Genomic DNA, 12,357 nt, shown 5'->3' with positions numbered 1-12,357 from the left:
CACTCAGACCTCTTCTCGAACTGCAGCCCTGGAGATCCCAGCCTTGCCTTTATTCTATACGTGCTTCGATTTCAGTAAACGAAAGCAATGAGCTTCGGGTCTAGTGCCCAGGCCTCAAAATGGTGGGAGAAAGTGTTTGGATTTAACTCCACTGCCTGTCCGCCTCCTGGCTCCGCCTCCCCCCAGCTTCTCACTCACTATTGAATACTTTTCATCAACAGCCCCACGTAAACTATCCTCCATTTTTACCTGATTTGTGTTTAATGCTCCCTTCCATCCTCTGGGATAACAGTTGAGTTTATAGAAGCCAAAATTTCACAACTGTAGATACAGTTTTCAATTCAAAAAGCAGAACACCTTTAAAGTAAGATTTAATGCTTTATTGCTCTTGATGATAAATCAAAATATGCTTTAGAAATAAAGTTAATTTAATGGAAAATAGGAATATACGCACCAAACCATAAAACTGCATTTAATTAAATCAAGAGAAACACTTCATTGCATACAATCACTGTGTCCTCCTGCTTTCCCCTCAGCACTGTGATCACACCCGAAATTCTTTCTTTAGTTGCCACACACTGTGACTTCTTGTAGGACATCATGAAAAAGTGCTTGTGGACGGCGGCGGTGCTCTGGCTGAGGGCTCAGGGACCAGAGGCGACACCAAAAGGTGGGAGGGCAGGACTCCGGACCCCGTCCTCTCCAGCCTCTGAACGGCACTCGTTTGGCATGTTCTTTTTGGTGTGTCTAAAACATACGTTTCCATGTATCTAGTAAAGCAACAAGTTTGGGGAAACGAGTGGGAAGGAGAGGTGATGTTCCAGTTAAGATGGATCGATAGTGTCAAGGCGATTGGCGAAGCTATGGGCGCTGCTGAACGGGGTCCCGTGCGGGCAGCTGACCAGGCTTGGAGGATGAATGGGTTTCCAAGGCCAGGATGCCAGCGGGACTCTTTGCTGTGCACTGCACGGGGTGAGAATGTGCTCGAGCCCTGGGAAGCAGGGGTGGGGCAGCCGCGAGACCAAGCTGCTGGGACCACCTGGGAGCCGGCCAGGGGGCCGTGGCAGGCACAGGAGGTGGCACCTGGTATGCTTTGTGGGGTCGGGGTGGCAGGGGGAGCCTCTGTGGCAGAAAGCGGAGAAAACGTCAGCACGTCCCTCTCTGACATCCTGCCCGGCTCCTCCTGGGGGGCGTGGGCTCACCCTCAGCCCCCTGACCACAGGGGGTGCCTGAGTCTTTCCTTTTTCTAAGGCTCCAGGCCGGGAGGCCCGGGCTGCCCAGGGGTGTGTGGCATCCTCCTCGGCTGAGGCCCAGAGGAGGGTGGTCCCGGAAGCATCTGGAGCACACGCGCTCTCTGCTGGGCAGGGACTGGCAAGGCGGCGGCTCTCCTGGCCTGGCCTGCAGCGCCAGGACCCCCGCGCTGTTCCTGTCGCTCCACTTCCCCACGTTCCTGGGGCTCAGACCCTCCCACCCCAGTCCTGGTTCTCCACGAGTGTGAGGCAGGTGTTTGGAGGGGCGACTTCCAAGCCCCGGAGGGCTCCCCTGCTCCCCACCCCCCTTCTATTTTATTAATTAGCATTCCTGACACGAGTGTGGGCACAGCAGACATGATATCTGATGAGCAAACTGCAAAATAAGTGCAAGACAAGCACGGCCCAGGCTGTGCGGTTAAGTAAGACGATCCCTGGAGCATCCCCTGCGCTGCGCTCTCTGGGGAGGTGGCCACGGGGCTGGGGACAGGCTCTGGGCAGGACAGACTGCCGGCCCTTGGCTCCTGGGCTGAGGGGCTGGCCCTACAGGTGAACCTGCTCACCTGGTGGTCTTGGCTGGCTGCTGGCGGGGAGGGGGTCCACGAGGAGCTCTGAGAAGCTCCCCGAGCCAGGGCATGGGGCTGCCATCACCCTGGGGAGAGGGCAGCTGGGCCCAGGAAGACAGCAGGGCCCCCTCCCCAGCTCATCTCCCCCAAACCTCCCCCGACCCGGGGGCGTGGCTTTGGCCAGAAACTGCATCCGGGCTCCCCAAGCCCTCGCCTTGCAGGGCCAGCTGCTGGTCACGGGGTCAGGCAGGCTGACCTGGCCTGGCAGCGGGCGGCCTTCTCTGACTGCAGGGGAGCTGTAGTCGGGGGTGGGGGGGTGGTGGCTAGGGGCTGGGCAGGACACGGGGTCTTTGGTTTGCTGAGGGGTCTGCGGACAGTTGGGACCGAGGAAGATGGAGGCCGAAGGCAGAAAGCTGGGGGTGGGCCTCGGGGAGGGGCCGCAGGGGAGGCGGGGGCCCCTCCCAGCGTGGAGCCTAGCGGGCGGGCTTTGGGCGGCCCCACCTCCCTGCGCATCAGTTGCCCGGCACGCTGAGGATGAAGCCCGAGCGGTTCTTGGTGAAGTCGGGCTGCGGCTGGTTGAGCCGCGTCTCCACGGAGACGGTGCACTTCTTCCCGTGCAGGCTGCATTGCACAGGGTTGGTGACGTTGACTTGAAGGTGGCGCTTCTCACTGGAAGGACCGAAAAGAAGACAGGCGGTTAGCAGGGGGCCCAGGTGGGGGAGTCTCCCCGGCAGCCCCTGGGCCTCACAGGTGTCTCCAGGCCAGGGCACAGAGAGGATGAGGACGGGAGAGATGGTGCTGGGCTGCGGTCCCGAGCCAAAGCCAGGGGGGAGCCAGGGCCCGAGGTTCAGGCGCTGCCGGGCTCCTGAGAACCCGCGTGTGGGGCAGCACAGGGCAGAGAGCCGCGGTGCGGCCACGGCCACCGCCCTCTGGTCTGAGGCTGAGGACCAGGCACTGGGCTTTAGATGTCAGCGGGGGGATGTCACAGCACGGGGCTCTGAGGACAGTTTATCAGTTCTCTCCGATGGCAACACGGAGCCCTGGGGGCGTTGCGTCCAGGGATAAGTGGAGACTCTTCCCCGCACATGGTACCCGACTATGACGACGATGAGAGAAATGTCTTCTATGAGTCCCGGCTCCGCCCTGCCTGTCGCGGGTCCCGCTGTTAGAACCGGTCTGACGTCAGCTTTCTGGAGGCCGGGAAGGTGGGAGGGAGGGTCAGCGGTGCTTCTACCTGTGTGGCCGGCAGCGTGCGGGGCAGGAGCGCGTTCCCCTGCCCGGGAGCCACGCGGCCCTGCTGGCCCAGCGGGGCTTCTTCCCACCTGCTGAGCAGTCGGAGGGCCCGGAGTGCCGAGTGCCCGCGGGGTGGCTGCGCACCTGCTGGGGAGGAGCAGCGCCCGTCCTCAGGCGCCTGGCCGGGCACTGAACGCACTTCAGATGCCGCGGATGGAAGAGCTGGGAGACTCAGCGGCCGGCACAGTCCCGCGCTGCACCTCGTGCCTCATCAGCGCTCTCCACGCTGGGAGGTGAGAGGAGAAGGCCCTGCCTGCTCCCTGTGCTCTGAACGCCTTCATTTCTCCAGGGCGGCGCTGGGGGCGGGCGGGCCGGGCTCCCTGGATGGCTGTTGCTCTCGGCGTTGGACAGGGGATGCCAAGGGTTGGACGGCAGGGGGGGCCGGCCGGCACAACTGTGCTTCCGCCCGCCTGGCCCAGGGGGGCAGGGAGGCACTGCCCAGGCACCGGCTGGCCTGGGGGGCACCATCACTCAGACCCACTTTCTGCAGGAAGGGGGCCCGCGGGCAGTGACGCTCTTGGCCTCTGAGTGCCCAGAACACTGGGCTGGGCTTTGTTGGAGCGCCCGGGGTCAGGGATGGAGGTGTTGTTAGGGGCTTTCCTCATGGCTGTTTCCTACCTGCTTTCTTTTTTTTTTTTTTTTTCTTTTTCTTTTTGCGGTATGCGGGCCTCTCACTGTTGTGGCCTCTCCCGTTGCGGAGCACAGGCTCCGGATGCGCAGGCCCAGCGGCCATGGCTCACGGGCCCAGCCGCTCCGCGGCATATGGGATCCTCCCAGACCGGGGCACGAACCCGTATCCCCTGCATCGGCAGGCGGACTCTCAACCACTGCGCCACCAGGGAGGCCCCTGCTTTCTTTTTTTAAAATATTTATTTATTTATCTATCTATCTATCTATCTATTTATTTATTTATTTATTTATTTATTTTTGGCTGCGTTGGGTCTTCATTGCTGTGCCCTGGCTTCCTCTAGTTGCAGCGAGCGGGAGCTATGCTTCGTTGCGGTGTGCGGGCTTCTCATTGCGGTGGCTTCTCTTGTTATGGAGCACAGGCTTTAGGCACGCAGGCTTCCGTAGTTGTGGCACACGGGGTCTAGAGCACAGGCTCAGTAGTTGTGGCACACGGGCTTAGTTGCTCTGTGGCATGTGGGATCCTACTGGGCCAGGGCTCGAACCTGTGTCCCCAGCATTGGCAGGTGGATTCTCAACCACTGCGCCACCAGGGAAGCCCCCTTTCTTGTTAAACATCTTGTAGAAACAGAAAATGAACACAGGAAGAGACCCATGGTTATCTCTCGTGGACATTAGGTATCTGATGCTTAATGTCTTGTCAGCTGCAGCTAAAACCTTGGCTTAGGATGGCTATTTTTAACCAGACTTGGACATAAAAATAGCAGAGCCCATTGGAGGCAGTGACTCGGGCACCTCTCCATTCCTGCGGGAGCCATGCTGCCCTGGGGGTGGATGCACAGCTCGTGATCTGGGTGAGGGGTCCTTCGACCCTCATCCTGGCCCTCTTGCTGGCCTGGAGCAAGCAGAGCCCCAGCACCGCAGCCCTGAGTGGCCCTGCCCTGATTCCCTGCCTGTCTCCGTGGGGCTGCCGTGGGATCTGGGCAGAAGAGAGGGGGGCGAGTGGTTCCATGTGTTGAGGGCAGGAAGAAGAACTGGCTTTCTGCTCTGAAGAGCTAGGCAGCTAAGCAGCCTCCGGCTGGTGCCGTCCACACTGCCATCAGCAGACAACAAAGTAAGACAACGTGGGTTGAGTTTGCTTCCTCAATAAGTCAAACACAGAATTACCACATGACCCAGCAATTCCACTCCTGGATATATACCCAAAAGAAGTGAAAACAGGTGTTCAAACAAAAACTTGTACAGGGATGTTTATAGCAGCATTATTTACAACAATGCAGAAAAAGCTTTTGATAAAATTCAACACACATTTATGATAAAAACTCTTCAGAAAGTGGGGATAGAGGGAACATACCTCAGCTTAATAAAGGCCATATAAATGGGAGGAAGTCCAAAAGGGAGAGGGGATATCTGGATGTGTATGGGTGATTGATTTTGTTGTGCAGTGGAAGCTAATGCAACATTGTAAAGCAACCATACTCCAATAAAAATTAAAAAAAACAAAAAAAGCCATATATGACAAACTTACAGCTAACATCATACTCAATAGTGAAAAGCTGAAAGCATTTCCTCCAAGATCAGGAACAAGACAAGGATGCCCACTCTCACCACTTTTATTCAACATAGTTTTGGAAGTCCTAGCCACAGCAATTAGAGAAGAAAAAGAAATAATAGGAACCCAAATTGGAAAAGAAGTAAAACTGTCACTGTCTGCAGATGACATGATACTAAACATGGAAAATCCTAAGGATGCTACCAGAAAACTACTAGAGCTCATCAATGAATTCAGTGAAGTTGCTGAGTACAAAATTAATATACAGAAATCTGTTGCATTTCTATACACTAACAGTGAAATATCAGAAAGAGAAATTAAGGAAACAAACCCATTTACAATCATATCAAAAAGAATAAAATACCTAGGAATAAAGCCACCTAAGGAGGCAAAAGACCTGTACTCTGAAAACTATAAGACACTGATGAAAGAAACTGAAGGCCACACAAACAAATGGAAAGATATACTGTGTTCTTGGATTGGAAGAATCAATACTGTTAAAATGGCTGTACTACCTAAGGCAATCTATAGACTCAATGCAATCCCTATCAAATTACCAATGGCATTTTTCATTTGTTCTAGTTCACAGAATTTAAAATTTGTATGGAAACACAAAAAACCCTGAATAACCAAAGCAATCTTGAGAAAGAAGAACAGAGCTGGAGGAATCATGCTCCCTGACTTCAGACTATACTACAAAGCTACAGTAATCAAAACAGTATGGTACCAGCACAAAAACAGAAATATAGATCAATGGAACAGGATAGAAAGCCCAGAAATAAACCCACACACTTATGGTCAATTTAGTCTATGACAGAGGAGGTTAGAATACACAATGGAGAAAAGACAGTCTCTTCAATAAGTGGTGCTAGGAAAACTGGACACCTATGTGTAGAAGAATGAAATTAGAACATTCTCTAATACCATATACAAAAATAAACTCAAAATGGATTAAAGACCATGGGGCTTCCCTGGTGGCACAGTGGTTGAGAGCCCGCCTGCTGATGCAGGGGACACAGGTTCGTGCCCCGGGCCAGGAAGATGCCACATGCCGCAGAGAGGCTAGGCCCGTGAGCCATGGCCGCTGAGCCTGCGTGTCTGAAGCCTGTGCTCTGCAACGGGAGAGGCCACAACAGTGAGGGGCCCGCATACCGCAAAAAAAAAAAAAAAAAAAAAAAAGGATTAAAGACCTAAATGTAAGACTGGATACTATAAAACTCCCAATATATGGTCATATGGTAGCTCTATTTTTAGTTTTTAAAGGAATCTCCATACTGTTCTCCATAGTGGCTGTACCAATTTACATTCCCAACAACAGTGTAGGAGGGTTCCTTTTTCTCCACATCCTCTCTACCATTTATTATTTGTAGACCTTTTGAAGATGGCCATTCTGACTGGTATGAGGTGATACCTCATTGTAGGTTTGATTTGCATTTCTCTAATAATTAGCACATCTTTTCATGTGCCTTTTGGCCATCTGTATGTCTTTTCAAAATTATTTTAATTTTAATTAATTTATTTTTTGGCTGCACTGGATCTTCATTGCTGCATGCGGGCTCTCTCTAGTTGCAGCAAGCAGGGGCTACTTCGTTGTGGTGCATGGGCTCCTCACTGCAGTGGCTTCTCTCGTTGCGGAGCACGGGCTCTAGGCCCATGGACTTCAGTAGTTGCAGCACGCAGGCTCAGTAGTTGTGGCTCGCAAGCTCTAGAACCCAGGCTCAGTAGTGTGGTGCATGGGCTTAGCTATTCCTCTGCATGTGGGAACTTCCTGGACCAGGGCTAGAACCTATGTCCCCTGCATTGGCGGGCGGATTCTTAATCACTGGGATCAATCACAGGGAAGTCCCTGTATGTCTTCTTTGGAGAAATGTCTGTTTAGGTCTTCTGCCCATCTTTTGATTGCGTTTTCTTTCTTTTTTTTTTTTTTTAATATTAAGCTCCATGAGCTGTTTGTATACTTCGGAGATTAATTCCTTGTTGGTAGCATCGTTTGCAAACATTTTCTCCCATACTGTAGGTTCTTTCATTTTGTTTATGGTTTCCTTTGCTGTGCAAAAACTTTTAAGTTTAGTTAGACCCCATTTATTTATTTTTGTTTTTATTTCCATTACTCTAGGAGACAGATCCAAAAAGATATTGCTATGATTTATGTTAAAGAGTGTCTGCCTATGTTTTCCTCTAGGAGTTTTATAGTATCATTCCACTCCTGGGCATATATCCAGAGAAAAACATAATTCAAAAAGATACATGGAACCCAGTGTTCACTGCAGCACTATTTACATGGAAGCAACACAAATGTCCATTGACTGATGAATGGATAAAGAAGATGTGGTACATATATACAGTGGAATACTACTCGGCCATAAAAAGAATGAAATAATGCCATTTGCAGCAACATGGATGGACCTAGAGGTTATCATACTAAGTGATGTAAGCCAGAGAAAGACAAATATCATGTGATATCACTTATATGTGGAATCTAAAAAAATCATATAAATGAACTTAGTTACAAAACTGAAATAGACTTACAGACATAGAAAACAAACTTATGGTTCCCAAAGGGGATAGAGGAATGGGGGACAGATAAATTAGGAGTTTGGGATTAACATATACACACTACTATATATAAAATAAGTAAACAACAAGGACCTACTGTATAGCACAGAGAACACTACTCAACATCTTGTAATAACCTATAATGGAAAAGAATCTGGAAAATAATATATGTATAATATATGATACATAATAAATATATATAAAATAATAAATATATATATATAACTGAATCACTTTGCTGTACACTTGAAACTAACACAACATTGTAAATTAACTATACTTCAGAAAAAAAGAAAAGGTAGAAACAACCCAAATATCTATCAACTGATGAAGGGATAAACAAAATGTGTTCTATCCATCCAGTGAAATATTATTCAGCCATAAAAAGGAATGAAGTAGTGATATCTGCTACAACACGGATGAACCTTGAACACATTATGCTAAGTGAAAGAAGCCAGACACAAAAAGCCACATACTGTGTGTAATTCCACTTATATGAGATGTCCAGAATAGGCAAATCCACAGAAACAGAAAGCAGGGGAGTCAGGGTGTTTCCTTTTGGGGGGATGAAAATATTCTGGAGCTAGACAGTGGTGACGGTTGCACAACACTGTGAATGTGCTAACTGTGACTAATGGTAAATTTTAAGTTATGGGTATTTTATAATAATTAAAAAAAATTTTTTTTTTTTTTGCTGCGTCCAGTCTTAGTTGCGGCATGTGGGATCTATCATTGTGGCGTGAGGGCTTCTCTCTAGTTGTGGTGCGCGGGCTCTAGAGCGTGCAGGCTTAGTTGCCCTGCAGCATGTGGGATCTTAGTTCCCTGACCAGGGATCAAACCCACGTCCCCTGCATTGGAAGGTGGATTCTTAACCACCGGACCACCAGGGAAGTCCACACAATAATCTTTTTAAAATGGGTTGATCTAAAGGAAAAATAAGAACTTGCCCTCAAACCATGTTTTTTCTCCCCATTTTAAGTTCAAACCAAAATGGTTTTAAGGCCAGTGAGGGGTTTCTTGTGCCTATTTTGGAGCCAGAGCAGTGGCAGGGCCCGAGCAGCAGACAGGGAGTGGACACTCCAGGGGGTCCAGTGACATCTCCTGCTGGTGCTTCACACACTGGAAACCTTTACGGAACCAGAGCACCCTCCTTATTTTTTCAAGAAAAGAAAGCAGATTTTATAGCTGCGGGTGACAGCTGCGATGGAGGCTGGCTGGCTGCAAGGGGGAGGGGCTTTCCTCCCCATCTTCTGTTACAGGATTTAATGGCTCAGCAAACTGTGGAATTCGGGGACTTTCATCTTGTTTCATCTGCTCCAAGCTATCATTGCAGGCAAATGGCCTTGATCAAGTTACTTTGCTTCCGTTTCCTCCAGTCCTCATCAGAGAAATCTGTGGGTCAATGAAAGACCGGATCCGCGGGCGTCCCGGTGCAGCCGCACATTGAAAAGTCCTGCACAGGGTGGGACATCACAAGTCTCTCCAGGGGCTGAAGCAGCCCAGAACATGTCCCCTCCTGTACAGACCCCTGGTCAGCAGAAGACTCTTACCCCCTGGCAGCCTGGGACTTGAGCCCACCCTCTTTTCTCCATGGCATTCCAGTGGCATTTCCCGCTGGAGCTCTAACACTTGAAAGGGAGCCGGGATGGGAGTGAGGTGAAGTGCAGCGGCCCGGTGCACGGATCCTCTGGGGGAGTAACCAGCAGTTCCAGAGACTTCGGCACTAACGCAGCATTCTCTGTGTTTGGTCACAGGATGTGTGTGTGGGGAAGCTCGCGTTGCACCAAGCACAGGCAGGTCATAAACAGATGCTTTTCCCAGGGGTGATACGTGGAGTGAGTGTTTCACGATAAACCCCAGTGTCATCAGGACAGGTGGCCCTCCACCTGGACGCTGCCGGGACACAAGGGCAGGGTCTCCAGCTCTCCCTGAGGACAGTGCCCCCCCCATGTCTGCAGCTGTTCCCCGTGTGTTTCGCTTCCTTCCAGAAGTAAGTCCCTCTGTTCATGTCAAATCACAGAGGGCAGCTCTTTCAAAATCCTGCTTTAGGAAGGGCTACTTCTGTTTTTGTCAGGGTCGAATGGACACTTCGACCACAGTCACTTCTAGAGCGAGTCTAAGAGGCCAGCAGTCCTGAGGAGGGGGGCGTCGCATTCCCGACCTACTGAGTCCTCTCTGGGTTTGTAGCTGGTGAGGGATGGGGTGACACCACTTTTATTTAGAAAATAAAACTCCAGTCACTATATGGTTCTAGGCAGGCAACACGTTTCGTCCCGAGGCCCCCGGCGCAGCTCCTGGCCCAGTGGGCGGAACCCCCGCCCATCCCCCAACCCTCCTGGCCCTCCGGTCAGGGACCCCCTTCCCCCAGGGCTTTCCTCTCTTGGGCCCCCATCACCCATCCCTTCCCCACCCGCTCTCCTTCTCTTGGCGGGTATTTACCGAGCGCCCACGATGAGGTGGGCTTCGTCCAGAGAGAGTGAACACAAAATGGGTGGGATGCAGGCCCCGACCTCAAGGCACCCGTCAACACCGAGAGGATGGGCAAAGTTTAACAAACACCGAGATACGCACAGGGGCCACCTAAGCGTGGGTGGCCGGTGTGGGCTTCCAGAAGGGGCCATGTCAGACCCACACCTCAAGAAGCAGCAAGAATCCTGCAGGAGTATGTTTCTGTTTCCTCACTCCCTAAATATCGTTTTACCTTTGGTCCTTTTCATTTTGTACATTCTCCCACAGTGTGTCACCCATGCTGTGGTTTCAATGACAGACCATCACCCAGTGTCCCCTGTCCCGGCAAGAGGTCCAAGCACATATGTGCAGCCACCGACCAGACAAATCCCCTGAATGTGCCGCAGACGGCTGAGTCTTATGTCCAACACTGAGCTCATCTTCTTGGCCCCTTCCCCAAACTGCTTCCCTCCTCCTGTCAAGCCTGTCCCGGGGAGAGGTGGCATCATCTACCCATCACGGAGGCCAGAAAGCCCGGATCAGCCTGGATCCCTCCTCCGCCCAGGTCAGGGCACCAAGTTCTATTCATTTCACTTTCTCGTTCTCTCTCCGCTGCCACCATCACTGCCCAGAACCTCAGCCCCTTTTTCCTGGTTCCAAACGTAGCCTCCTAACCCGTTCCTCTGTCTTCACTTTGCCCCGCACCCTGCTTCAAACATGTCCTCCACATTGTCATCAGAGAGAGATTCAAAGGCACGAAGAAGATCCTGTCGTCCCCCTGCTGAAACCTCTTCAGTCATTCCCCGGAGCTTTCCAGAACTGCCCGCCTCCCACCCCCACCCCCAGGCTGAGCTGGGTGTTCACCTGTGTCCCCAGTTCTCTCGAAGCTCTGAGCAGGCAATGGTGCTGTGCCGCTTCCAACGGCACGATCGGAGCTGACAAGCTTTCCCGGCCGCTTACAAGTGTCTCCGATGTGAATACAACTCCCCAGAGAGAATATTTAAAACCAAAGTGGAGGTTGCAGGGAAGGGGGGGTAACCTCCGGCCGTCAGGTGGAAGGAGGGGATGGGAGGCCAGCGGATGCCAAGCCCAGGACGTGCAGGCCACTGCGAGGGCACCAGGCCTGAGGTCAGCATGAGGCTGCCCGGCCTAGGAAAGCCCACCAGGAGTCTGCCTCCCAGCCTGGCAGAAGGGCACGGAACCATGGCGTGAGAAGATACAGACACACAAAGGTTTTTCAGTAAAAACACGGAAACCTCAAGCTTTCTTCCTCTGCAAGTCACCAAAGGCAGAGCAAACCTGAAGAACACCCAGAGCGAAAAGAGACATTGCTTGCAAAGGAATAATAGGCTTTCTCATCAAATATGAGGGGAAAAAATGAAAACACAGACTCGTCAAAGGGTTTAAGGAAAAGAACCGTCAACCTAGAATTCTATCCCCAACCCATCACCTGAGCGCGAGTGCCACAGGGAGACTTTCTCAGACAAAACATGGGTGAACCTGGGGAAGTCGGGCAAGCTCAGCTCTCAGGTAGAGAAGGACCCGTCGTCCGTCAGGAAAGACAATGGATACAGAGGAAAAGAGTGGTGTGTGGGCGACGCATGGGGAGCAGACAAACAGGCAAACACGCAGGTCAATCTAAGTAAGCATTCACTGTAAACGCAGCACCAACGAAGGTGACTATTTGGGGGTTTAAACCAACGCTGAACGACATCTTGGAGAAGAACAACATGAGAGACGGGGTGTGATCCCAGGGAAGCATTTCAAGGTCCCTGTCTCATCTGGGAGGAGGGTAGGGGGGCTGATGAACTTCAGGCTCCACAGACAAGCTGGGGAATGAAGGCAACTGACAGTAAATGAGACCGTGAGACGGCAGCGTACACGTTCCAGAGAAGAAAGTCTGCTTCACTTAATGGAAGGGAGGAAAGGGGAATAAAAGGAGCAAAGAAACATGAGGACGAGAAAACACAAACTGACATGGATGTGAATCCCTTTTAAAAGGGAGTTCTCAGATGGAATTGAGAAATGCAGCTATAAGACTATTTGCAAGAGACCCATCTAGAGC

General features: G+C 51.5%; 1 protein-coding gene across 1 annotated transcript in view; it reads right to left on the bottom strand.

Moving 5' to 3' along the window:
• Positions 1 to 358: 358 nt before the first annotated feature.
• MYO1D (myosin ID) overlaps positions 359 to 12,357 on the bottom strand; it is a 347,920-nt gene continuing 335,921 nt past the window's right edge. Inside the window, exon 22 of the mRNA XM_081218208.1 lies at positions 359 to 2,485. Within this exon, the coding sequence (XP_081074334.1) occupies positions 2,329 to 2,485 (157 nt within the window). The 3' untranslated portion in view covers positions 359 to 2,328. The remainder of the gene's footprint in view (positions 2,486 to 12,357) is intronic.

The sequence above is a fragment of the Mesoplodon bidens genome (assembly GCF_964165515.1).
Source record: "Mesoplodon bidens genome assembly, chromosome: 19".
NCBI lineage: Eukaryota > Metazoa > Chordata > Mammalia > Artiodactyla > Ziphiidae > Mesoplodon > Mesoplodon bidens.
Note: the sequence above shows the minus strand (reverse complement) of the source record. Positions and strands in the feature narration are given on the sequence as shown.